Here is a 26776-nt window from a genome sequence, read left to right as displayed (position 1 = left end):
AAAGTGCCTACCGCTGGCCAGCCTCTACCCCATTTCTCTGTTCAGTGCCCATCCGGCCACTGTCACCTCCCATCGGGGAGTATTCCTCTCCATTACCGGCCTATGTCCGTCCTCCACTTAAATAACAGCAGCCCTGCCACTCCAGGCCCATTAAGATACTGGCGGCACTGCCGCGGCCACACACACAAACATCCACAAGCTGCCCGAGCCTTTTATAAATAGATGGCGGGAGAAGGAGAGAGAGCTGGTTAGAGAAGGTAAATTATTCCAAAACAGCCAAACAGGACTGAGACTAAGAACCCCCCACCACTCTGGCTACTTCCAGCTCCTTCTTTCAGGTGTCACTTTGGGCTGACTCAATTTTACACTGTAATGGACCTCCTGGGTCAACTACTTTTCTCCCACCTTTCCTTCCTTTTTTATCTCTCCACTGCTCTCTTCACCTATCAGCGGCCGACAACATCTTTCCTCACTTTCCTGCAACACACACATACACACACAGTATTCCCTGCACTGACTGTATAGTTTGCACCACTTCATTTTGTCTAACACTAATCAGGGTTTGCACTACACTTTACTACCAACTGTGGTTTGCAGTTTGCAAGAAGGGGAAACGACAGCAAGTAGCTTTCAACATAGACTGTTGCATGATAGCAAGTAGCTTTCCACAGACTGTTAAAAAGCATAAATGTAACATCTGCGATGTCACCAACAGTTTTATGAAAGGATCTTTCAAAGCCTGGATTGCATTTACTACCTACCACCATTTGGCGGTTGCTAGAAAACCCAAATTCACAATGTGTTCACACATACATACATACATACATACATACATAGCCTACATACAAATGAGGATCTCGTTCAATAGGCCCCGAGTTTAAGATAAAGGTTTGAAATGTAATGAAATACAGATCTTGTCTCTCACAAGTCTGGATCTTGCAAGTATGTTTACATTAACTATACGGAGATTCATGTGCGCAGTTATGACCTCCGCCAAAAAGTTAATGTTCTCGGTTTGTTTGTGTGTTTGTTGGTTTGTTTGTCCGTTAGCAGAATTATGAAAAAAAAACTACTGGCCCGATTTTCAGGAAACTTTGTGGAAGGTTGTAGCAAAGCCAAGGACGAACCCATTACATTATGGAGAAGCATCCGAATGACAAGGCAGATACACAAGTTATTTTTCACTTTTGTTACCATTGTGAGATAGGACATGGCCCTGGCGGAGGTCTGCTCTCTCTGAGTGCCATTCTTTTTTCTTATGTTGCTACTATACCGGTGTTTTATTGTTCATTACCAAAGCGATATGTTTTAATGCATGTTTTTTCTTCTTACTGAAGTCCTTGTAGTGGTCCATGTGTGGCAGTGAGTGTATTAAACATCAGACCCTTCTTGAAGACAGAAAGCATCCAGTTCTGCGTGCGTGCGTGCGTGCGTGTCGGTATGTAGGTTACATATTTCCACCATGTCCACATCTTAGCCTAGACCTTAGGTCACAGGTCTGATAACCTTTTACATTCCAAAACCTTTCCCCTCTAATTCCAAAATCTCTCTCAATCCCCCTCCCCTTCTCCCTTACTGTCTCTTTCACTTATTCTGGCTCTGAACCACTCAGGCCATTTCCATTCTCTACCCCTCCAAACAACAACAATAATGGCATGTTACTTTATGACTTTAATGTGACTATATTATTTGGTCTGAAGTGGTCTGGAGAAAGAAGTCCTCTGCTTCCACTGACAGTGCTGAACCTAAGATAAACGATAAACTAAGAGGAGGAAAGTGAGGTAGAGTGAGAATAGAAGTGAACAGGAGGCATGTCTGTCAATCAAAGCCATTTCAGTACCTGGAGTCCTAGAGGGATTCCAGCAGCAATCGACCCCAGTCAATAGCCTCTTCATTGATAAAAGCAGAGAGGAGGAGATGAGAAAATCACGACACAGGAGAAAACTAGCTTAGCACTAATTACATGTATGAACTAGTCTGCATTTACAATCGAGTCTGCTTCTAGTCACTGAAAGTTTTTAAATGTGCTGTTATATTCACAGTGTGCCTCAAGGCTTTTGGCAAAAGTCCAGGGGTATAGAAGAAGGGATGCAGTTTACGTTCCCAGTATACAAAACAGGGTTGAGAACTTGTTGGTAGTTAGCATGAGACGAGTAGTGGAATTTAACATAGCTGATAGGTAAAGAGCGCCACCTACTGAACCGGGACGGCAGCACCTTCAAAATCGTCGAATGAAAGTCAAAAAGAGGTGTGAACATTTTAAAGACCCATGCAGTATGAACATTTTGCAAAAAGGTTTACAACATACCAACCTGTTCACTGCAAACATTTTCATATCCAAAGCCTAAAAAAAAAAGGTTTATGCAGACCCGTTAATGTTCGAGCTTGCATAAATGTGCTCAGCAAATGTTCTGGCAATCGGCTCCTATAGAATTAACTATATCTAATGTAAAAGTATCTGGCCTAGAGGAAAGGTCAACGGGTCGCCAACATGTTAGGAATCATCTTCACCTGTAGGGCGGACAGATTAGCACCTCAGGCTTTCAGTCATGAGTGTTCAACAAGGATCTTATAAAAAGTTCTACACTCCTGCAGACACAGCTGCTTTCTTTCCTGTGCAAGAGAAAATGAAACATAGGGACGGAGCTTAGGTCAGAACGGGAAGATTTGTCAATATTTATTTCACTCCCCTACATGCACCGAAATTACATTGTTTTTTTTCCCCCCTGTTGGTTTGTACATCGCCGTACTCTACTGCAGACTGAATCTCTTATCTTTACTTACTATCTTTGCAATCCAGCAGCTCTTCTCTATCCTCCCTGCTATGATCATCCTCCAGCGGTGCATCTTCCCTCCATCCCTGTTCCTCAGCGTGTAGAGCAGCCGAGACAGTGATTGATCTGGCGTGGAGGCTGTCGTGGGCCCGCCTCCTCCTCCAGTGGTTATGAACATGAGGCGGGCTGCTCTTCATAGATTTTTAAATTAGTGTCAGCTTTGCCCCAAAGATGTGTTATTGACTGATGAAATAGAAACTGAGCTCCAAACACTCAGTCCTTCCCTAGAGTTTTCCCCAGCCTGGTAATTGAAAAAGTGTGAAGGGAGTGTGTTCAAGGCAACGTGCAACTGTGTATGTCTGTTCCTGTGTTTGTGTGCTTGCAAGTGTGTGCTCTTTATCTCTGCTGGAGAAAAATGCACAGTGCTCGCTCGAGTCAAGATTCGATTGAAGTATTGCATAGGAGATCTTTATCTCCTACACACCCACCCTGAAGCATGAGTACTGTGTGCACCTTTAATCCTATAAATACAGCTTGCTTCATGTAAACCTATGAAGGCACGTTTTTTTTTAAAACTGTATGTCTGAGCCCACAACATCGCACCGGAGTTTTAGTGTATCCTGTGTTTTAATCATTGTGTGCATGCATCAACCTTTAGTGGGATTTGTTTGAGCAAAGCTAGCATTTGTTGTCTCTGTGGGTTTATCATGAAGTGCTGTGGGGGAAGGTGACAACCACTGGCTAGTTCCACAATGACAGCACTCTTTTTCCTGCAATGTAAAGCAAAACTCTCATCTTTATTACAACTAAGGTCTGGACATCACTAAAGAAAGACAAAAGAAACCTGAAACCATGAAAATAAGTCCCAATAAATCAGTGGTTTAATAAATGCAATCATGCTTCACGGATCTCACCACTAACTCAACCTGTTGTGTCTTTTGCTCTGCAGGGTCGGACATGGCCATCTTTTGCCTGCTTTGTGGGAAGCGTTTCCAGACCCAGACGGCACTGCAGCAGCACATGGAAGTCCACGCCGGCGTTCGCAGCTACATTTGCAGCGAATGCAACCGGACTTTCCCTAGCCATACTGCACTCAAGCGTCACCTACGCTCACACACAGGTCAGTGGAAGCACTCACTAGCCATCTTCACTACGGCGGTAAGGCCTAAATTTCATCTGTGGTTTAGAATGAAAGCTTTGGTGTGCTCCACGGCATATTCATTTTCAGCACATTCTCGGCTCATTCTAGGGAATCCCTTGACCCTTCTCATATCAGACGGGAATGTGTAATCCCCTCTGGGTCGGCTCGCATTTTAACTCCAAGTGTCCGAACAAGCCTCTGGGAGACATCATTATCAGATGTCCAAACCATCACACCTAGTTCCCTTTGACATGAGGGAGCAGTTCGATCTTATTTTGCACTTCTTGTGTAGTCTGAGCTTCTCCCTCTGCCCTTAATGCCTGTGAAGGAAACTTTTGGCAGTCACTCGTATCCACAATCAAGCGGCACTCACTATCCAGAGCTTAGACCACAGGTGAGGGTTGGAAGGCAGACTGACTGACACATAAAGAGCCTCATCTTCAAGCTCAGCTCCCTCAGGGCCATGATAAAATTATTGGTTTTTAACCTATTTAAATATTGACTACATTTAGGAGAACAAAAAAGCCAGACCTAGGTCATAAAAATCCCACATTTCCTTTTTAATTTACCATACTTGCTAGCTCCTGCCACACCTACTAATAATTCATTCCTCCCGGTCCAACCCAATTTACATCAGCGCCTCAGGTGCACCACTGCAATGCTGCAGCAGCATCTTCGGTCAGGGAATTACTCAACTCTGTTGGTCATGCTCAAATAAGAACTTGCAGCAAACTTGCATCACCATTTGCGTCTGCCCCTTTCTTCTCAAAGGAGCACAATTGGATTTATTCAGTGTCTACCCATAGGCGTAATTTACAGGGGGGATGGCGGGGGGGTTACAACCCCCCTCAATAATCAAAACTGAAGCCAAAGAGTTTAAATGCTGTGGCAAGCAAATACTTGTTTAAGATGTGCATAATTCCTTAAAAAAAACATCCCGAAACACGTGCAATGTTGTGAATCTGCACAAAGTTTTGAACAATACAGCAGATATATTACTTAATATTAATAATAATATTTACATAAACAAAGACATTTGCATGCAAAAAAGGGCACAAAATCTGCCCCCCCAATGTTGGACCCAGGGTTACGCCCTTGTGTCTACCAAACCACTAAGAGAGCAGAGCAGATTCATATTGACATCAAGGATTTGTAATACAAACTAAACAAAATGAGTGTTAAGTCACAGAGATCAGTGCCATTTTAAAGATTTATTTTTAGACATTTTTGATCATTGGAACAATTTGAAAAGAGGAAGAGCATAAATGTCTGAGTTCTTCCGTAGACGAGCCACGCCAGGGTTTTTGCTAACATTAGCATTAGGTTGTTTTTTTGTATGTACATATCTATGTAGTCCGCCCAGTGCTAATAATAATAATAATAAAATAACAAAAGCAACCCTCATATTGGAAGAAAAATAGAAATTAAAAAAAGTAAGGAAATATATCTATGTATAAACACATACACATACATCTGCACCCCTATACACTTCTAATCATACATCTATACATATATACATACATAAGGTTTTTGCTAACATTTCAGGGGAAAATCAGCACTAAAACCTGGTTCTTGAGCTGTTAATATTTTTTGATATGACCTCCACATAATTGAATATCAATCTCTGCTTAAAGACAGTCTAAATATTATGACATATTATTATTATATTGCATAATAGCAGGGCATGATTATCATCTGCCCCAGAGTCCCAGATCCCCAGAGCAAAGCCCCAGGTTCACTCTGTGGCAGTAGGACTTTGCTGTGGTGATTCATTTTAGCTTTGTTTGGGTATATGGGAATATGCTTCACTAATACACAATATCCGCTGACATGATAAAGAGCTTAAGGTGTGACCTGCTTTATTACGGGATAATGAGGCCCCGTGTTGAAGAGGGTCAGTTGCACTAGAGTAATCATCTCAAAAGCACGTGTTTATTACATGTAAAACACAAAGTACATATTATTCACACACGGAACACCACAAAATATCCCACACAGGCACATTTTGTCAGTCATTTCACATGTGATAAAATCACGATATGGCCACGTGAATTTAATGTGACATTTCACATGTAAATGTAACATTTATTTCATAAAATTTCAACTTTGTTTTCTGATTTTCCCATGTAAATATCTAACTAGTCACACAGACAGCCCTTAATCTTGGATATGCGTATTTCTCATTTTCTTCACACAAATAGTTTCTTCTAAGATTCTTTGGGCTTTCGCATAGAAAGTCTTCTTTTCATATTACCACCTCCCATCCGGGTAATAAAATAGCTGACCATGAAAACAGTGAGTACTGCACAGCCACAATAGGAGATCACCTGCAAAAAACCTTACACTCTGGCCCACAACTAGGATCGTCATTGACAAATATACATCTTACAGTATAATACAAAGTAAAAAAAAAAAAAAAGCCATGTTGAAATGGGAATGAATTATGTTATCTGCTACCGAGTAACATTGGTGTGCTGCAGTGTAGAGCGAAATAAACGGCATTAATTCAGGTCAAGGCCAAATGGATTCTGCAGCAGTCAGACGAAGCTTATTTACAGTGAGTATTTTTTTCTTTTTTGTTTTTGTTTTTTTCCCCTTCAGTCCACTAGTAATTCTCTCAGTGCTGGCTCTCTACTGAGGCGATGCCGGGATACTAATACATTGTTGTGAGGGAGCAGAGGTAGCCTGACGGATGCTGCTATTCAGAGTGGAGAGGAAAAAAAAAAAAAAAAAAACGTAACCATGACAGAATATGAACACATGGAAATGAATCCCATTTCACCGGCGAGGGATGGATGCTTTTTTTCTTCCCCATCTCTCTCTCTCTCTCTCTCTCTCTCTCTCTCTCTCTCTTTCTCTCTTTCGCTTTCTCTCAACCAGCCGCCTGTCTGTGACCTTAAATAACAGTCTCGCTGTCAGAGCCGATTTAGCTCACCGGCTCACGGATAAATATTTGAAACGAAAGGCAGGGAGATGAGAGCAGTCGGCCCTATTTACAAGTCAGGCGAATACACCATTAGTGTGTGATGGTGGAAGGTGCCGGGGTGGGGGGAAGGCTGTGGACCAAGCTGCTTGAGCCGCCTGTACAGTAGTAATGCACACATCTGCTCCGTCTACCGGACATTGGAGAGGACACGAGCAGCGCCTCTGATCCACCTGCCCACCCGGCCAACGCAAATATCACCTCGGCTTGGAGCAGCAGATGAGACTTTGCACCGCGTCCCGCTGTGGCTGCGCGTTAAATCTCAACGAGACAGCCGCGAAAGCAATCATTTAAATATGATGTGGAGCCTTTTGTCAGGGGATTATACAGTCAGCAACTCACACAGCCATCATGGGCGCCAGAAATAGGTCCTAATTTACCATCCAAAAAAAAAAAGAAGTAGAGACATGGTGTTCCTCTACATTTACACTTTGATGTTAATAATCTCATTCACACTTTGCTGTGTAACAAGGCGAAAAATAGTGTTTTAAAAACAGGCACAGCCTCAGGGAATCAGCCTTCACCTTTTTATACAGAGACACATGGGCACTGCCTTCATCCAACAGAGTCCATCCAATGTGGACATTTGTCCACATCCATATCACAGGATTTGTGTCCTACATGCACATTAACTCCTTTGTTGTTCAAGTTTCCAACATGCATCCAAAACACAAACAATGTCTCATTAACGAGGCTGTAGATTTAGTCTCAGACATGAAGAGGACACAATAAAATCAGGGACTCATCAACCCAAACAACATTAAGCTTTTTTGTAATAATGGTACTCCAACAAAGAATTCTATGTATAAAAAAAATCTATGTAAATTGCTGTATCAAAAATGCACAGACTTTTTTATTGGTTTCAAATTCTATATGTGCATCTTTACTAAAGAGCACTGCCTTTTACTGGCTTGTCTTTGACTGGCGTTCAATTACAGTGTCTTTTTCTGAGAATATTTACTCTAAATCAAAACACAGATTAAATAAGTCTTTGGGGTGTTTTTCCCCCAGAAAACATGCAAAGGGTCTGCTAATCTTCCCCTAACCCTGCATACAGCCCCAACAAGCGCCCCTCTCAAAGGTGAAGGCTGGCTAAATGTAGCCTGAGAAGCAAACCTATGACCAGGGGTTATTACTGCATGCAGTGGCAGAAAGGTTAGGTCCTTTACATGCAGCTATTTTGGCATGTTGTTTAGGTGATCTAGGCCATGGCAGTATTACGCTTGGTTGTTTAGTTTCAACACTAATGTTATCTTATTCAGATCTGATTCAGCTACCTGTTGAACCATCTACAAAGTTTTGTTTTGCACCCTGCTTTGCATCCTCATTCCCACTTGTTAAAAAAATATATATCTTGCCACTCAGCTGGGCTCTAGGCAGCCATTGTAGCATTTAAAATAAATGGGGGGGGGGGGGTTGTGGGAGGATACCAGAGCTATAAGAGTATGTACAGTAGTCTTTAGCACACAAACAAGCGCACACACGCAAAATGTCACGGGTTCCCGCAGGTATTTCACCCAGGAAATTGTTGTCAATTTTGGCAAGCATTCCCTGCAATTAACAAGATCTCAATTCCCAGCATTCACCCTAATTTCGTGTGGCAGCTCCTCTACTATAGAAAGCTTTCTAGCTCAGTTATTGGTTAAATCACCATTCTGTTGCATCAAATGACAACAGGACGCAGCAAAAAGTACTTTTATGGACATTCATTATGTGTGCTTCATTTTACCTGTCTGCTGGCTTATCTTTTAAAAGCAGCCTTGCTTGTGCGGGCTCTGACACTGGATCACCATTTAGGACAAGAACAAAAAAGGGGGGAACAGATTTAATGGTGTTTATTTCAGCATCTAAATCATGCCATCTTGCCTGGTCTCCCTCACTGCGCGTCTTCTCATTTTCCTCCCTCTACCTGCCGTTTCATCACCCTCTCTTCACATGCAACGAGATTACACAGCTCCATGTCGCCTCTTTATTTTGTTTATATGCCTTTATTGCATGTATGTACACTACAGTATAGGTCCAAGCACTCACAGATAAACACACAATGTGGGCTTATAACAGTGGCAGTCATGGCAGCTGTGCTATTCCCCTTCCCTAACACCCCACACGCAGACAAACACACTCGCTTTACAGACCAGGCCCTCATTAATATTCCGTTGTTGTGCACTGTCTGTGTGTAAGTGTCTGTGTGTGTTTTTTTTTTTTGTTTTTTTTTAACTCGGAGCCAATTTGCTGTCTGCTGTGGCGTGGTGTTTTGTGTTCGCAGCTGTATTTGATAGTGCTACAGCCAGAGAGGAAGAGACAGAGAGAGGACTGAATTGAATTTGGAGAGAGAGAGAATGAGCCAGTTCTGGTCCTGGCAGTGATGGAGCCCGGTGATTTACAGCCTCTTAGTGTGTATAATGAACACGCTCCGGGTGCCCATGGGCACAGGCATCCTCAGCAGGCCCTTGGGGTGTCAAAGGAGCCGATGGGGGCGGGGGGTGGTGTTAATGTAGAGGTGGTGGTGGTGGTTGGAAGGGGTCAGGAAACGCAGGTGGTGATGCTCGGGGGCACCCAAGGGTCCACTCACCATGCTGTGGTTCCACCTCACTGTGCTGAGTCCTCATCTGCGGCCTCCCTGCCATGTGGCCACAGCAGAGAGGAAGAAGAGAGAGATAGAAGAGAAGGATAGTAAGGAAGGAAGGAAGGAAGAACAGGGATGAGAGGAGGGGAGAGAGAGAGAGAGAGAGAGAGAGAGAGAGAGAGAGAGAGAGATATGAGGCAATAGTGCAGATTTGGGATGGACAGAGGACATGTCCCCATTATTCGCCAGCCCCCCTGAGAATATTCTGACAAAATGAAGTCCCGTCTGGCCCTTTACATTCTCTCACAATGTGATTATTGAATTGTGTCTGATTTATTTAAAGCTCTGCGGTGCAGCTTTGCACTTTGGCGTCCCCGAGTGGCTACAGGAGATAACGTGCATGATATGCATCCCGGGTACAAACAGGATGCTGGAGCCTCCACAGCAACCACTCAGTATTTTATACCACTCTGTTCTTTATGCCTCGGCTGATACATTCTTGCATCTGCACCGTTTTTTTTTTTTTTTTTTTTACTGTGTGGATGTACAGTATGTTCTAATGCATAAACACTGTTATATTATTTTAAGTAAAACAAAAACCTTATATTGAAATGAGAAAGACAGTGAGTGAAGACATTTTTGAAGGTGTTCGCTAACAGCAGACGTTAGCACAGCAACAGGACATTAAGCGTAAATAACCCTCCATAGGTCTTCTCTGAGTGTTAGCATCCCACTCGCTGGTCTGATCGGAGGCCCTAATTAAAGGCAGGTGAATCCGAGCTCAATTATTATTCCTGTAGCGTCTTGCGAGCCCACCGAGCTGCGTGATGGATTGTGATCTCTGCTGTGGTTGAAACGCTAGAAAGAGCACAATGTCTTACAGCGGGAGCCACTGATAACTTCACGCAGACAAATAAAGACTGTCACTTTTATTGATTTTTACCCAGCCCCCACCGCCGCCGCCATATACACCCACATCCCCTGCTCCATCCCTGTCTCAGTTTCTCCCCCAACCGCCTCACCTCACCTCCATCCCCATCAAAGCTTCCATTTAATGGAAGGGGGTCCAACATCACAAGGCACAGGAAACGTTTCGTCCATGAAAGTACAGCACGTCCCAGAATGTGATCAGCATTTAAGAGGTGTCCATCTCTCATCCCTCTTCCATTCCTCTGGCTCTCAACACATACATACTGTATACACAGACATAAAACCTTAAATAAAATATGCAGGAGTGAAGTGAAATTGTCTCTTAACAGCGGGGCAGCGGCAGCAGCAACACATAACGAGAAAATGCAATTTATTCCGTGGCACGTTGCTGCTCGGACAGGCAGATAATGAAAGGCATAGGTCATCGATGGTGACTTAAACCTGCAGCGGTGGAGTGAAATACATTAATAAATATCCACAACATTACGTGTAACCCGGGGGACGGGGGGGGGGAGTAAATGACGCAAGAAGCAGGTCCTCATCAAACACAGGAATACAATTAGTCTTTGGACTGGTGGTGAGAGCCTCTTGCAAATCATAATATCCATGATCATTGACAGGGGAACTGTAGAATGGGATGCATGTTGTCAGTTACATTTCTGGAGACACACATACTGTACATCCACCAGCAAGCCTGGTGTCTGAAATAAGTCTTAATGTTTAAGAATGGAAATGTGTTGCTCTGAAAATAACAAGTGAGAATACATTTACCCAGTGTGAAAGCATTAGACAGAGGAGCCATGAATAGAAACGGATGCTATGCTGACAATGAGGTAATACATTGAAAGCCAGATAGAGATACAGTTGTCGACAACTTCTTTTCTGTTGTTTTTATTTAACCACGACCAAAACGGTACTCAAAATGTTTGATGTAACACTGAAGATATACTGTAAATCGTTTGAGTCACTGCAATCTACTCTATGCTAAATGAAATTTAGCTTGTTCTAAAACTGATGTCCAATAAACAAACAAAAAAATATTCTTACTCCATGTCTGTTGGATGCCATGTGCTGAATAACATTGTCTACTGTATGAATGAATTAAAAAAAATGCCACCAAAACAAGCATAGTGTTCTACTCACATTAGTTTAAGGCAAGACATTACAGGTGAATAGGGTAAAAAAAAAAAAAATAGATAGAACCATGAAACTTCCCCCTCAGTATATACATTGAGTTATTAATGATAAATGAGCAAACCCAAAATAGACAAAGTGTAGAAAAATAAACACCTAAATGTGTATTTTTTTGTTTTCTTTTCACTAGTCTGAAAGAAGCCTGTTATGGAAGCGAAATAGCCCAATATCTGAAAATGAGAAAATGTTATTTTTGCCTGCAGTGTCTGGCCTTTACAAGAAGTACCAGTTAAAAATCCAAAAACATTTTTAATGGGTTCAGCGCTTCAACCTGCAACACTACACCAGTTCATGCCAAATGCAGTGCTTCTCTTTTGATCTGCAAAATATGAACGTTTTAAATACTGTATCTGAACTCAGAGAGATGGTCTATCAGAGAGATGGATGACAGCTCTCCGCCTTCTTCCAAGTGAACTGTGGTATTGTTCATTTAGAGCAAGATGGTGATCCAAATTAAGTACATGATACTACCCAGCGCCCCTTTTCTGACTCCACTCGTTAGCCTTACATACAATATTCAAATCCACACAGACCGAGGGCGGTGATTGGCTTGCCACAAAATTTACTTCAATCCCTGTATTTTTGACAGCTTTCATTAAGAAACCATCTGCCTAGAGGAAGTAGAAAATTGCATTAAAGGCAAGGCAAGTTTACCTGTACAACACCTTTCAACAACAAGGCAATTCACAATGCTTTATATAAGATAAAAGATGTAAAAGAAACACAATGCAATAGAAAAAGACAAGCATAAATAGGGTTTCAGTCAAATAGAATAAGACAAATCAACAGTAGGTTAAAAACATGTATATTCATATACATAGATACATTCATTACTGTATTGTGAGACTGGGACGGGCAGGTCAATAACACATCTCATGGCCAGTAAACAGCCATGACAGGCTCCAATTATTTTACACAAAGCAAAACAACCGTGCAGGTGGTTAGTAGAGGAGACAAAGGATGGGTTGCGTTGTCTGCTGGTAGTAAAGCCATTAAGTGGGAATCCGTTCGAGCAGAAACACCTATTGTTCTGGCCGTGTGCGTAAACCCATCAAAATAATCAGACAAAACATTCAGTAATGTTGCTCCCTTTAAGTATTACAGCTACAGTGTATGCTATAGGATGTTTACATTTTTTGGATTGGTGTGAAGCATCCAACCATGCGCAATGCTTGTGAGAGCCAACCATACATAAATGTTTATAATCCTAGTCTTTCACGAAAATCTGTATATCTGTATAGGTGCCTGTGTCCAAACCGGCAGCGACAGATGCCGCCCACAAAGAGCCTGGGTCTGTCTGAGGTTTCTGCCTAAAAGGACGTTTTTCCTCGCCACTGTTGCAACTTGCCTGCAGATGAAGTTAACTTTGCTTGTGTTTCTCCACATTACAGCAGGGGACCATCCATTTGAGTGTGAGTTCTGCGGGAGCTGCTTCCGAGATGAGAGCACGCTGAAGGGCCACAAACGCATCCACACCGGGGAGAAGCCCTATGAATGTAACGGCTGTGGGAAGAAGTTCAGCCTCAAGCACCAGCTGGAAACCCACTACCGTGTGCACACAGGTACTGCGATTAAAATAAGTCCAGCCGGCCGACCAAAGAAGCTGTTTGAAAAAAAAAATGGATTAATTGATGTTGATAATCAAAGGATTGGGGAATTGTTTGTGGTCTTACCGGAAGCTATGTGCTGGAACTATAAACTTTTTTGTGCAGCATCTCAAGCTATAGCACAGGTTGCCAGATATGGTCTGTGAGCAGAGGTTTTGGTTTTGATCTCTGGGCAGGCACAATGGTACCAAACCTGGCAACCTCACTGTGACAAAAAATAGACTCTGGGAAGCTGCAGCTTTTGTCTGCCAAGACAGTTTCACAGTTTAACTCGCTCTAAAACAACAATCTATCATTTTTTACCCATCGAACAACCACAATACAATATGTTAACTGGCGAGATTTACAGGGGCTGGTAGTTGTCAAGTTGAGCCAGGCTAGCTGAAATTAGGTCTTGTGTTCCTACATTTCCCTTCAAGGGTTAGGGTTAGTGTGGGTTAGGGGTTAGGCGAACATAGGGCCTAATTTTGGAAAACAAATCTTAGAAATGTGGGAACATAGGGCTGTGGGAACATTGGGCCTAATTTTAAGAAAAATCTTAGAAATGTGGGAATATAGGGCTGTGGGAACATTGGGCCTAATCTTCAGTGGAAAAAAAAAAAGTTTCTTAGAAATGTGGGAACATAGGCACGCTCCCAATATGGTTATCCACCTAAAAAATACAGTATATACAGCAACGTGGCACTAGACATATTAATGCAGCTTTTGGTGTCTGATAAAGGACTCTGTTGCAGGAAATCCAAGCGGCAAAGCACAGACCAGACCAGATGAATATCTTTGTTGCTGTGATACAGTAGATGAATGTCTCAGAAGACGTTGTATTGATCCCAGTATATTTAGAGCCCCATAAAGATGTTGACACAGTGATAAGCTGGGTGCCCTGGAGAATGAGTGTGCGCTTACGTGGCAGACTGAGTGAGGATATCACGAACGCTCACCAGGATGGCACACAGCCAGGGCGTTATGCTTCCTCACCATCTCTTTTTCTCTAACACACACATGCGGTAGCAGCAGCACCCTCCCATCTTCCATTCAATAAGCCAGCTGTTAAGCCACACTATTAAGGCAGCCTGTCCAATAATTGGCTCCCCCCTTGTCCACCCTTTCCCCTTTTGTGTGGGGGAGGGGGCTTTGCGTTAAGCCGGAGAGCAACAGCAGATAACAAGAACAAGTGACAAGCTCCCAGTCAAAGGCCACCTCGTACAAAAGGGAGCAGCTTGATGAATCATCGACATTGGCAATCCAACCAACAACACCACCCCCCCACCACCACCACCCACACATCCCAAATGCCAATGGTGGATCAATACCTGGGCCCAATTTGCAATTCATTATTAGCTGGTTATGGTTGAGGCGACCCTGTTTACAGTGTGGTTATCAATATCAACATAATGCAGGTGTCCACACTGCTGCAGAGCAACACACGCCAACCTGCAACACTGTATTTATGCTTATTGGCTGAATGGCGCCCCAACCCAGCCGCCAACGCAGGGCAAGGTTAACCAGGGCTCCAAAACGGACAGGGAGAGCGAGCAGCGGAGGCACGAGGCCGCCCATTTTGCCAGCACACATGTGCGAGGCTCCAGCTGAAAGGTGACAGCGAGCGCTGGGCTAGATCACATCCGACAGCTCATTTCAAATGCCATTGGTAAAGGTCAGCATTTACATGTCTAATTTGCGTCTGCCGGCTTTAGCGCTGGTGGATTATTCCCTGCCATCACTCAAATCATTAGCACATTTAGGATGGCTGCTGTGGCTGAATTGAAATGTGCTTCTTGAATATTAGCAGCCCCCACAGCAAGAGAGCAGCGCCAGACTTTGATTTATGACACCTTCAGGAGTTCTCCATGGGGAGGGGCTGTATTTTGTGTAATGTACTACATTGATTATATGTGGCTTAGAATAGAAATAGCAGACATTTAAACGCCACATATTCCTGGGATTTTAGCCCATTTAGATTGTATCTTAATTCAGGTCTGTGTGAGTTTTCTCACAGTCAAAGGATACCTCTGGTTTATTATGACTCCGTTCTTACTCTCACTGTGTTGACCATGTCAGCTACCAGTTATGATAATTACACATACCAAAGTAATGGGTGAGAACTTGGAGCATGTGACATTGCTAACAGTCAAACCGGGAAAGAAACACACTCAGAAACCTGAGCCTTTTCTGAAGCTTTCAGCTGCATTTCACAGTCTTCTTGTGTCTCAGTGGATGGAGCTCTAGTCTCGCATTGCCAGACCTTATTCCACAGCGCTGTGGAATAAGGTCTGGCCCCTCCACCCATACACTCCTGGATAGGAGAAAAAACACTGGGTTGTTTGCATTTTCTTTAAACCAATCACAATCGTCTTGGGCGGCGCTAAGCTCCGGACGCAGCGACTGTGGATCTGCAAAATGTTCACGGGAAGGAACTTGTTTTGGTTGAACATTTGCACCCCGCAAAAGAAAACGCCAAATAGAATATTAAATGAAGTTAACTGTTCACACAAACCAATACAGTAACGTGAGCAATCTAAATTAGCTGAATATATTAAAAACGTTAAACGTAATTGGCTCTTCGCTGTGTATATTTTGTCCACAGCAATCCGACCAATCGGTTCCAAAACGTCCCAGTTAGAGAATAAAAGCCGTAAACGTATTCTTTGTAAATCTTTACAATCATTCCCTGAAAGAACCAAGCAGGCCTGCCTTGTTTCAAGATCCAAATTTTCTTCGAAACGTGACATTTTCAGCATGCAGCTTGCTAGCTCGAAGTTTGTTGTGGTTTCCCGAAACGCACAAAGTTTTGCAAGGCGAAGGACATCCGGCGGCGCCGGTAAATGAACTGTCGTTGATTCAGACTAATGGAGCTCAGATTTTGTACTTGGAAGTGTACATGATCATTAAGGTCTGCTGACCAGTTACTCTTTGTTGTTCCTAGAACGCGACTCAAAAATAGGGCCGGTCGAGCATTCTCAGTCGTGGCCCCAAGGCTGTGGAATGAATTGCCTCTGCATGTCAGATTGGCCCCCAGCCTTCACATTTTTAAATCACGACTTAAAACTCACTTTTATTCATTGGCCTTGAAACCTGCTTGAGAGTTGTATTCTGCATTTTCATTTTCTAGTTTGTTACTTGTTTTAAATGTTCATTTTTGTTACTCGTGTGTTTATAATCTGTCCGAAATCATGTCAATGTCCAGCACTTTGGTCAACCTGGTTGTTTTAAATGTGCTTTACAAATAAAGTTGGATTGGATTTCAATAATCACCCTACAAGTACTTAACATAGTGAAGAAACCAAAGGTTAGCCTGGGTTTTTATTATCATTTATTATTATTAAATAGGGCCTGTCTTAATTTAGCAGTTCGGAAAACACTTGTGCAGGCAAGTATTAAGTGTTCAAGACTATGGGGCATTATTTACATGCATGCTGCCTCCGCTACGCTTCGATGCCTCAACTCTAACTGTATCACAGTTCTCTACGTTTTATATCCAACTCACTGTACCCAATACTGTGTACTGTATTATCTGTTTCCTGGCCTTTGTTAAGCCTTATGGGACAGCAGCATCATATTTTTATTGACAAAGCAAATATTCAGTGAATGATTTAATTTTCTGTTTGTCACAACTGAGTGTTGTCTTTTTGAAAACAAGCTCTAAAGAGTAGCCATTAAAAAACAAAAGCAAATTATTCTCTGTTGGTGTCTTAGAAGCCTCTGCTGCCACATTTGATGGTTGCACATACGATATCTCTTTTTAATTTACTTCTGTTGCACGACATGAAAAGCAGCCTTGCACGGTTTCAAAATCCCATTACAGTTGGGTCTTATTAATAAAGGCAGTAATGAGGATTGATAACAACTGAACACAAAGGATTTCTATCCCCTCAACCACAAAAATAATTAGAAGATCATTTGTTAGCTGCTAGAGGGATAGTTTGATGGACCTGACTGGCACTGTGTTAATACTGTCTCTCAGAGGGGAACAAACTCCACGGCTGCTTTTATTTTATCTTCTTTCTGAGTTGTACCAATTATTGGGGGCAGTTGGAGTGACTTTTTGAGCCTGTGTGGTCTTTAACTGCTGCACGCTGCTGTTCAGGAGACAGTTGGGATTTCCCTCCTGGGTTTAGGCTTGTTTGCATTTGTGTGCACAGTCCAATTATCATAACATCACCAGAATTTCTTGTGGGCCAGCAGGGCGAAATCTGCGGCCTCCAAATTAGTGGTGATGGGACATTCCTCTCTCCTGAAGCCCTGACATAGAGACTTGTTATACTTCTCAAACAACAGGTTTCATATGTTGCAGTCACTGCCATTAAGGGATAATTCAGTTTTATTACACTGTGAATCTTATTTTAGTAGCTTTGGCCAGCATTTGTATCAGTAATAAAAGCATTGTTACCGAGTTAAAAGAAGTCTGGCATGTGTAGTCAGATCATCACTAGTCTATATCCACGACGTTCCACTTACGGGATTGCTCCGTTGCTGCCGGAAATTCTGCCAGATGTCCGTTACTTTCCTCTTTCTTTGTGTTGTAATTTTAAACTCCGGTGGATTTCTGAGGACTATGGTTAACTGCTCCTCAGATCTCTGCAGGGTAAATCCAGACAGCTAGCTAGACTATCTGTCCAATCTGAGTTTTCTGTTGCACGACAAAAAAAACACTTTTGAACGTGCACACGTTACACCAAAACAAGTTCCTTCCCGAGGCTATTTTGCAGAGGCACCGTGGCCCTGCCCGGTGCTTAGCGCTGCCCAAGACGATTGTCATTGGTTTAAAGAAATGTCAATAAAGATGTCAGAGAGGGGTGGGTGGATGGCAAGGTAGGGAGAAAAATTGTTCCGCGTTTACAAAATTGAAACTATAAGTTTGATTAGCGTTTTAGTGTTCTGAGCAGAGGGTTGTCTCACCTTGTTTTATTTTATTTACAATTATTTTGGTCCAATAATAACAATCAGATTTTGTAGTCTATTGGCACACACGTGCACCCATGGCAACCCTGAAACCACAGAGCCACCCTACATAACAAATCCCAATTTAACCCCTGGAAGATAAGGGAATTCTCACATTGCATTAAAATAACGGGAAGGTCTTTGGGTGTGAAATAACCAGAACACCTCAAAAACTAATCCACCATTTCCTTGTCTTTCAATTGATAGTGGTATCAAATGCATTTAGTTACTGATTAACAGGCACATCACGCCTCAACAAGGACATAATACTGTCACCGAATGGCACTTTGGCTAACATAATTGTTGTCCTCAACCCCACCCTTATCATCCTTAGGTGAGAAGCCATTCGAGTGCAAGCTGTGCCACCAGCGATCCAGGGACTACTCGGCCATGATCAAGCACCTGCGCACCCACAACGGTGCCTCGCCCTACCAATGCACCATCTGCCTGGATTACTGCCCCAGCCTGTCTGCCATGCAGAAGCACATGAAAAGCCACAAGCCCGAAGACGTCCCCCCAGACTGGCGCATAGAGAAGACCTACCTGTACCTTTGCTATGTCTGAGGCCGCGGGAGTGAATGAGGAGAGGGAGGGTACGTGGGAGGGCGGGGGCGCGGTCGAGAGGTAAGGGGAATGTAATTGAGCGGATAGGAGGCTGTGGTGGAGTGTTGGCGATTTAGGAATGTCGACGACGAGATCCGAAAGCAAGAGGGTTTGTTTTCTCTTTTTACTTTTCATGCAAAGGCGGCGGCTGTGGCAACGGCGACCGACGGGTTAAAAGAGTGGTGACGGTGCAACAAAAGTGCTAAGAAGAGGAAGACATGGACAGGGAGAGAGATTCTCCACCATAGTTCGGATTCACCGGGTCATTCACTACATCTGCAACCGTGTTATTGTTTTAGGTCATTTCATGAGGCGCCATAAAGCAAGCGTGCTGCAAGGAAGTGACTTTTTTTGGATGCTGCTGCAAGTGAGAAAGCAGATTCTCAAGGGCTATCTCATACCTGCACATACTTGCCACCGCTCCACTTCTTTCTTTCCAAACAGGGAAGCAAGTTTTTTTTTTGTTCTACTTCGGTATTGGTTTGTTTACATTCGCCCTGCTTAGTCATACTAGTTTGGCTCACATGAACAATGTGTGACTATTGCGTCTCAGTTTAGCCCCCAGGTTCATCATGTCATGATTTGCTTTGCGAGTCTTGAGGAACTGCTGGCTTTCAGACGCCAAAATCCTTCTCCACAAACCTGTTATGGTAGTTAGGAACCACAACAAAGTTATCTTGGAGAAGGACTGACATATCATCTCACATTAACAGTATCATCTTGCCACACAAACTGAAATAAACGCACGTAATCCTTTCAATCCCTAATGGAAGATGTATCTGTTTAGCAACATTTCTGCCTGCACAGTACAGAAATATCCCAGAAATCTGCCAGTATAACCTGTCCATACATGAGACCCTTCAGATCCCAGCGGTGGCAGTGAGGTAGCCCTTGAGAATCTGCAGCGGAGCCGGTAGGCGTATGCAGTAGACGAAACAGTTGAGCTGGATGAATGGGAGCACTAAAATACTGCAAACCAAGCACCTGTTTGCTTGTTCTGGGGGGGTGGGGAGTCTCCCCAGTTTTCCCAGTAGTCTTTCTGGTTCTGGATCTCTGTCAGAGGAGGGCTGGAGAAGGTCCAGTCACCACTGGCCACCCACGGTTCTCCCCAGAGGGCCAACTTGTGTCACTTCTTCATCGTATATATTTTATTTTTAGCTCTGCATCGTAGTTTATCATGGCTTTGATTGCACAGGTAAAACAAATTACGACAACAGTCTCTGTTTGAGGTCTGCAAGTGATATATTTTTTTCATTAAATCATAACTGGCTATTACAGTATACCACATTAAACCCAGCATATCCACCTACTCAGCAATAGATAACTGGACTGCTTTTATCCATGTACATTTAATCCGACGACTATCATTATCTCACACTAATGATGAACCACACAAACTGACACATACACAGTAACACTTTGTAACACCACAACAGATCTGTCCATTCACCACAGTGATGGAAAACAAAATGGGGAAAAAGGCTGCTTTCCGTGGGAGTCGTGTGACTTCGACTGCTCGTTGTGAATGTTGAAGAAGTGCAGGGAATGCCTTAGCTGCACACCTTAGCGTTTGTCGAAGGTGGCGTGGCAGGTTGAAGACTGTTATATGGCATCAAAACATGAATGTTAGCGACTGTGAGCCAGGTTCGCACTAGGCTGTTGTCAGAAAACAGAAGGGTAACGCTGCCTTTCATTGGAGGTCAGAAACCTAGAAGTCCCCCCTTGCTATTACTCGTAATGCTTTCCAGCGGTTCAGATTTTCTCCATCCAACATCAAATGCTGCTCCCCATGCAATAGCTCCTAGAAAGCGGAAAATGCTATTTTACATCTTAAAATAAATATGCATAATCATTTATCACCAGGTGTTCTGATAGACTGGACAAAACAGATCACATATCGGGGCCGTAGGGGTACGTGATCTTCACATTCAAACTTGAACGTACGTTGAGATAAGGCTGAATTACTAACTGGGCAAAGCAGGAGAGGGACCCTTGGCTCCCAGGGGCCCCAGATTCACTCTGTGTCAGTAGATTTTTGTTTGATAGTATGCACTACTGGAGTAGAAGGACCTAAAGGTGGGTGCTGCGTTATCTGGGTATCCTGTCCTGTAGTTATATTACAGATTAAATGGTGTTTAAATGGTGCATGTTCCTAAATTTATTTGAACTGATTTAAATTACCACTGGGGCTTTGTTAAAAGTCATGTGTAGCACGTATATGCTGTAATGTTGACACAACTGCATCTCGGAAGAAACTCCAAAAAAAAGAAAAAGAAATCTGCGTAGAGCCCAAACTGACAGGCTTATTTTGTTGAGAAGGAGGAGGGCATGTCCGACTTTCTGACGTCACTGAAATGCAGCATTAGACCCGTATGACTGACGCAGCCACAGGTATTATGGTTGAACGGAATCACTGCATGTCACAGCATTATGGGGGGCGATCACATTTCCAAATAGCCGATGGAAAAAGGGGGAAATCACTGATAGGACGAGACACTGCCCAGCAGCTTTTTTTTGGGGCAACCAGTAAGACGACAGAATAAATCGGCTCTTTCTCTGTGTTTTTTTGTCCCTGCGCTTCGTCTCTCTCTCGTCGTCTCCTATTGTTGTTGTTGTTGTTGTTGTTGTTGTTACTATTGAACTTGAGTTTGATCTCAACACTTCGTACTTGAATTACCTCGTTTTGTGACCTCATGTTGCTTGTGTATTTTAATTTTCCCTTTTTGTTTCATTTGTACACTTTTTTTTTTTTTTTTGTGTCCACAAGTCTATGTCGAAAAAAGATGCATTGCACGACGTGATGAAGCAGTGTGTACGCAGAAAAATTAAGTGCCACGGTGAAGAGATTTTTTTTGTTTAGTTGTTCTAATGTCGTGTATTTCTTTGTGCATTACGTGTTACCAAACTTGGTATTATTAACCCCGCTTGTTAAAGAGACGGAAGGTTTGGTCATTTGTTATAAAAAGCTACCTCTAAGTTGTTTTCATTAGTTTTTTTTTTTTTTTTTGCAAAAACACATTTTTTTGTGTTTTGCATTATTTCATCATTGCTACTTCATCTCATGCTTCTTCGTTTTTGTTTTCAAAAGTTGAATTATGATTGTCTGTGTTTATTTTTTAGCAAAATGTACATAAAAGCGTAAGCGATAACAAAAGTCGAGGTTGACAGGATTTGGAAAGTTATTCAAATGGTGGTTTATTCTTCTCTTATAGTCTCCCCCTACACCTCCTCCAACCACAGAAGAGCAGAGAGAAAGAGAAACAAAAAAAAAATAAAATAAAGCAATTTTGAAGCCTTAAGTGATGAGTAGGGATGCGGCAGATAAGAGGAAGTACTATTGCTTTTTAAGAGGGTTTAAAAATAAGAATTAAAACTTGAAAATATGTGAATAGAAGTGTAGTTTTGTAATGTGAAGAAAAAAAAAAAAAAAAAAAAGAAGGTTCATCAAAAATGCTGAACCGCCCGGGACAGGTCATATTTGCAGTGATGCAGAGTGCGTTGGACAATTTGGAACTGCAAGTGGTAATCAAAACAGAAAAACAAGAAGGTTAAAAATAGAGATTGTCTCAGCTGTCAAGCTCCCTTGAGAAATGAGCGTATTCCTGAACAAGAGCCAACAGAGGCAATTTGATATATAAAAATGGTGATATTTTTGTATTCACTGTCAGTCCTTTTTTCCATTTGTGGAGGGTTACAAGCAGGGCACAAATTTTTGTATTTCCTATTTCTTTTTTTTTCTTTTCTTTTTTTACCTGTTTTTTGTTTTTCTCTCTGGGTGTGAATCATTTTTGCCTTGCTCCTCTTTGATATTGTTGGACAAAAAAACGTGTGTGAACATATTGTAATAAGTGTTGCTTTCTGGATGTCAATTGCATTGTAGGTGAAGGACTAAATCTATCCGCCACAACTTTTACGAGTGTATGTGACAAAGTTAAAAAAAAAAATAAAAAAATAAAAAAAAAAAAAAAAAAAAAAGGTTGATAAAATACGGGACGGCAGGGTGGCGCTGCCAATTAGAACTTGTCATTCACAATTTTTCAATCAAACTTGACTGTCAACATGTCTCTGGTTTTGTTTTTGTATTTGAAGAAAAAAAAAAAGAAGAGAAGAAGGGATGGCATGTCCCGTGGTGTGTTGCCATTTTATTCTCAAACACTGTGAGCTGAGGGTCTTTTTCACCCTCATATAATATCCACCCGCTATAATATACCCAGTCACGGCTCAGTCTGAACCACCACAATGCAAGACCTGATCAGTCACATTATTCCCGTCATCGTCCTCTGAATGTTTTCTACTTTTTCGTGCGGGTGAAAGAGTGCGTAACTATGTGTGTGCGTGCGTATGTGTGTGTATTAGTGGAAAAATGCACTAATCGGATCAGATACAAAATAAAATGATACCCTATGCCACTTTTTTTCTCTATGTTGGAAAAAAAAAAATATATATATATATACATTGGCATCGATATAGTTCTTCCCTCAGTGTTCCTCGGATGTTTCTGTACTATCTTTGTGCCTAAAAATGGAACTTGTTCAACAAAAATATCCATCTATATCTGCTTAGTTTTCCGTATTTTCAGAAGAAAATAAAAATGTGTCTCCAGCACCCTAGGGATGTCATGACGCTCGAAAATGACCTGATTTCTATTTTTTTTTTTTTTTTTTTTTTTTTCTTTTTTTTAAAAATCCTGAATAGAGCAGGGTGTGTTTTTCAAGGACTGAATAAACCCCTTAATGCTATTGAGATAGCAACTGGGATTCTGCATTAACTTCTTTACTTAGGCCATACGCTGTGATTGGCACCCAAAAGCATTTATTTAGCAACACAAAGCAAATCATAGGGAAAATGTACTGGAATCCAGACAGGACAGGCTGCCGGGGACAAAATCTGTTCCAGGAAATTGTGTGTCCAGGAAGTCTGGTTCTCCACTCAGATTGTCTACTCTATATTTGTTTTCCTCTCTTCTTTTTTTTTGTCAGCAACAGGTTTGCTGACGAGAACTTTATATTGCTCTTGAAAGAATAAAAAAAATAAAAGAAAGGAGAAACCTCCATTTGGGTAGGTTGGCACTAGGGGAATCCCCCCCCCCCCACCCCCCCCCCCTCCTGCTTCGCTTCAGTTTTTTAAAGTACTTTTTTTCTTTTCTACAAAATGCATTTAGAAGGGGATGTTTAAAAATCGACCCGAGAGGAATCATGGCATCCCTGGAGCTGGCACTCTGTGTTTTGGTGTGGTGTTTCTAGAACAAAGTAGCCATTTCATGCAGTTGTTGCAATGCATGTGCCATCGAGGTCTAGACTTAAAAACTGTTTGGAGTAACAAAGCACCAAGACATTGTATTTTTTTATATTAGCACTGAGGACCAATTGCCCTGTCGGACCAAGCATAACAAAGCTTTTTATGTAACAAAGCTTTTCTCTCTTTCTCTTTCCCTGGCTTGTCTGTGCTACTTTCTCTCCTCCATTGTTGTGATAGCACAAGTGCCAGTCAAGTTGCTCTGTATTAAGAAAATAGTGTTTTTATTATGATTTGAATTGTTATAGTTTTTGTCTACCTCAGCACCTAATCTTAGCCTAATCTTAGAAGGTGCCCAATTATTATTTTTTTATTTTCTTTATTTTGTTCTTTTATTGTATCTTAAATTTGAAATTTGCATTAGAGCTTTGCAAAGGTCCTTTGTCTTTTCCAGCGACAACGTGCTATTTTATTTCCGTGGCGGTACGTTTCCTGTTGAGCTGTGCCACCAATCTATAGCCACCGTCTGTTGATATAGAGGTTGTTCTTTTTTGTTTTGTTTCTTTCCATGTAGAATCAGACACCTCTCTTTGTAACATTTCAGTGTTCTCTGATGGAGTGTGATTAAAAAAATAAAAAGGAAAAATAAAAGATTTAATGCTGCAGGTTCTCTTCTCCATGTTGTCACTAAAGTCAATGTCGTGCCTTTGATAGTGAAAATATAAAGAATATTTCTTTTCTTTTTCTTTTTTTTACATCCTACTAACGGTAGATTGTTTTTTGTAGTGGATTTTTTTTTTTGTATTTTTTTATTTATGAGTCTCATAATAAAAATCCAATCATGATGTTCAGTTGTATACTTTCAATCTGCGGTTAGAAAAAAAATAAATAAAAGAAATGGACTTCACCTTGTCTGTCTTAGCCCTCTTTCTGGCTCGCTATTTGTTCCCTGAATATTTTAAAGAACAGAAGGTGACAGTAGGGTCTAACACTAAACAATTATTCTGTGGCTGTGTTTGATCAGCTCTTGTACTTTTTTAGTATACTTCATTGTGGTAATTGTGTGATGAATTACAATGTCTTAAATATTTCAGTCAATAGAATCTAAAAAAAACAAACTGCTTCAGTGGCATCAAATGATTTTTATTTTATTACTTTACTTTCTATATAAACAAGGTGCATTTTCTAATCCCTCATACATCCATGTGTCCATGAAAAAAAGACTGACAAGACATTCCTTTGGACTTTAATGATATACATACAGCACCTTTTAACTTACATTGAAACACAAGAAACACGGAAAATCATATTTGTGTCAGAAAATGCTGACTCGCTTCTGTTCAGCTTGAGTTCACTGAGCACATTCATGCTCCCAGGAGCAAGATTCCTTTTGATTGTAATGACCCCATAACGTTCCTCCGAGCACCATTCAGGGTAAACTTTAATCATTTTATTTGAGCTTGAAGGTTTGCGGTAGCCTGTGTTTTGCTGGTTTTACAGCAGTGCCCGTTAGTGCTGGACATGGAACTCACATGACTGATGCCGTTTCCGCCATTGTCGTTGCGTAGCCCTTGCTGCATTACAATAATGGCATTTCTTAGTCTTCGGACGTCTTCTTCGTCTTCGGACAGCATGCAACATGGCCAATACTAATTGAAATGCCAGGACAATTACAGCATGCCCAACACATTCCTGAATAGGCCTACCTCTCTCCATTTAGCCAAAGAACTTAGCTTCTAAACTCTTTGATTTAGTCAGCCGGTTTGCAATCTACAACCACGCGTAACGGTAACTTGTGACGAAACTACTCTTTGCCTAGTCTAGTTTATTCGCTCTAAACCAGTTGATGGAAACGCTTCTAATTCGCATTTTCGTTTTTTTGTCTTTTTTGCGACATTTTAAAAGTTTGCTTAAAGGGTACCGCTTTTCTTTCAGCCCTATGTTCCTATGTTTTTGTGTTTAAATGACTGATGGGAACAACAATCTTTGACATTGGTCCAGTGTTAAGCAAGATCGCTGCAGTCGGCAGCGGCGAAACGAGCTACAATGTAAGTTAATAGGGCAATTTTGTAGCTTGTATTTACCTTCACAAAAGTGCTCGTTTTGTCACTGACAGGCTCAGATTAATATTCTAAGTGTCTGACAACATTATGGAAAGGATTTCTAAGTAGGTCGACCTTTAAAACCTCTTTGAGACCTTTCTGTTTAACCAAAAACAGCTCTGAAGTTGCTAGCGCTAAACCCACCAGACTCCATTTAAAAAAGCAATACTTTTAGCGTGTATTGAGCCAACATATTTTCACGTGAGTTGTGATGGTTGGAAAAAAAGTGGAAAAACGACCCAAAACGGCTTTTCATAGTTTTATTTTGTTTCTGTCGACTTTGAATGAAGTGACAATTAGATGGAAACATGGCTACTGACTCTGATGAGATTTACTCCTTAGGTATTGAAATTGGGTATTGAATGACAAGACATTATTCATTTCTTAATACTTTAGAGGCAAGTCGGTCGGTGCCTAAAGAGTCTCGAATTCGGTACCCAGCCCTATTTGATCAGATTATCTTTTTATCTGATGCTCAACGAGGAGTGTTCCTACAGCTTCTACCCTTATGATAGGTATTCAACACAAATACCTGCAGGCAGTTTACTGTCTGCTGCTATACAACATGTCAGCCAGGCCAAATGGCACACGCTTAATTGTTTTACTGACAGGTGAGGTCCAGGAAGTGCAGAGCAAGAACACCTCAGTTTAGCTCCAAAGATTAATACAAGGGTTAGTTAAAAACAAAAACATTTTTGTAGAA

The 26776-nt window shown here is 41.9% G+C and overlaps 1 protein-coding gene across 2 annotated transcripts in view; it reads left to right on the top strand.

Annotated features, from left to right (window-relative positions):
* Nucleotides 1-23183, top strand: part of zbtb16a (zinc finger and BTB domain containing 16a) — a 154545-nt gene extending 131362 nt beyond the window's left edge. For both annotated transcript variants that reach the window (XM_078265677.1, XM_078265678.1), the window contains exons 5-7: nucleotides 3724-3894; nucleotides 12980-13150; nucleotides 18468-23183. In XM_078265677.1, the coding sequence (XP_078121803.1) occupies nucleotides 3724-3894; nucleotides 12980-13150; nucleotides 18468-18697 (572 nt within the window). In that variant the 3' untranslated portion in view covers nucleotides 18698-23183. The remainder of the gene's footprint in view (nucleotides 1-3723; nucleotides 3895-12979; nucleotides 13151-18467) is intronic.
* The last annotated feature ends 3593 nt before the right edge of the window (nucleotides 23184-26776 follow it).

This window comes from Sander vitreus, chromosome 13 (genome assembly GCF_031162955.1).
Source record: "Sander vitreus isolate 19-12246 chromosome 13, sanVit1, whole genome shotgun sequence".
Taxonomy (NCBI): domain Eukaryota; kingdom Metazoa; phylum Chordata; class Actinopteri; order Perciformes; family Percidae; genus Sander; species Sander vitreus.
The sequence above is the reverse complement of the archived record's forward strand: the minus strand, read 5'-3'. Positions and strand labels throughout refer to the sequence as shown.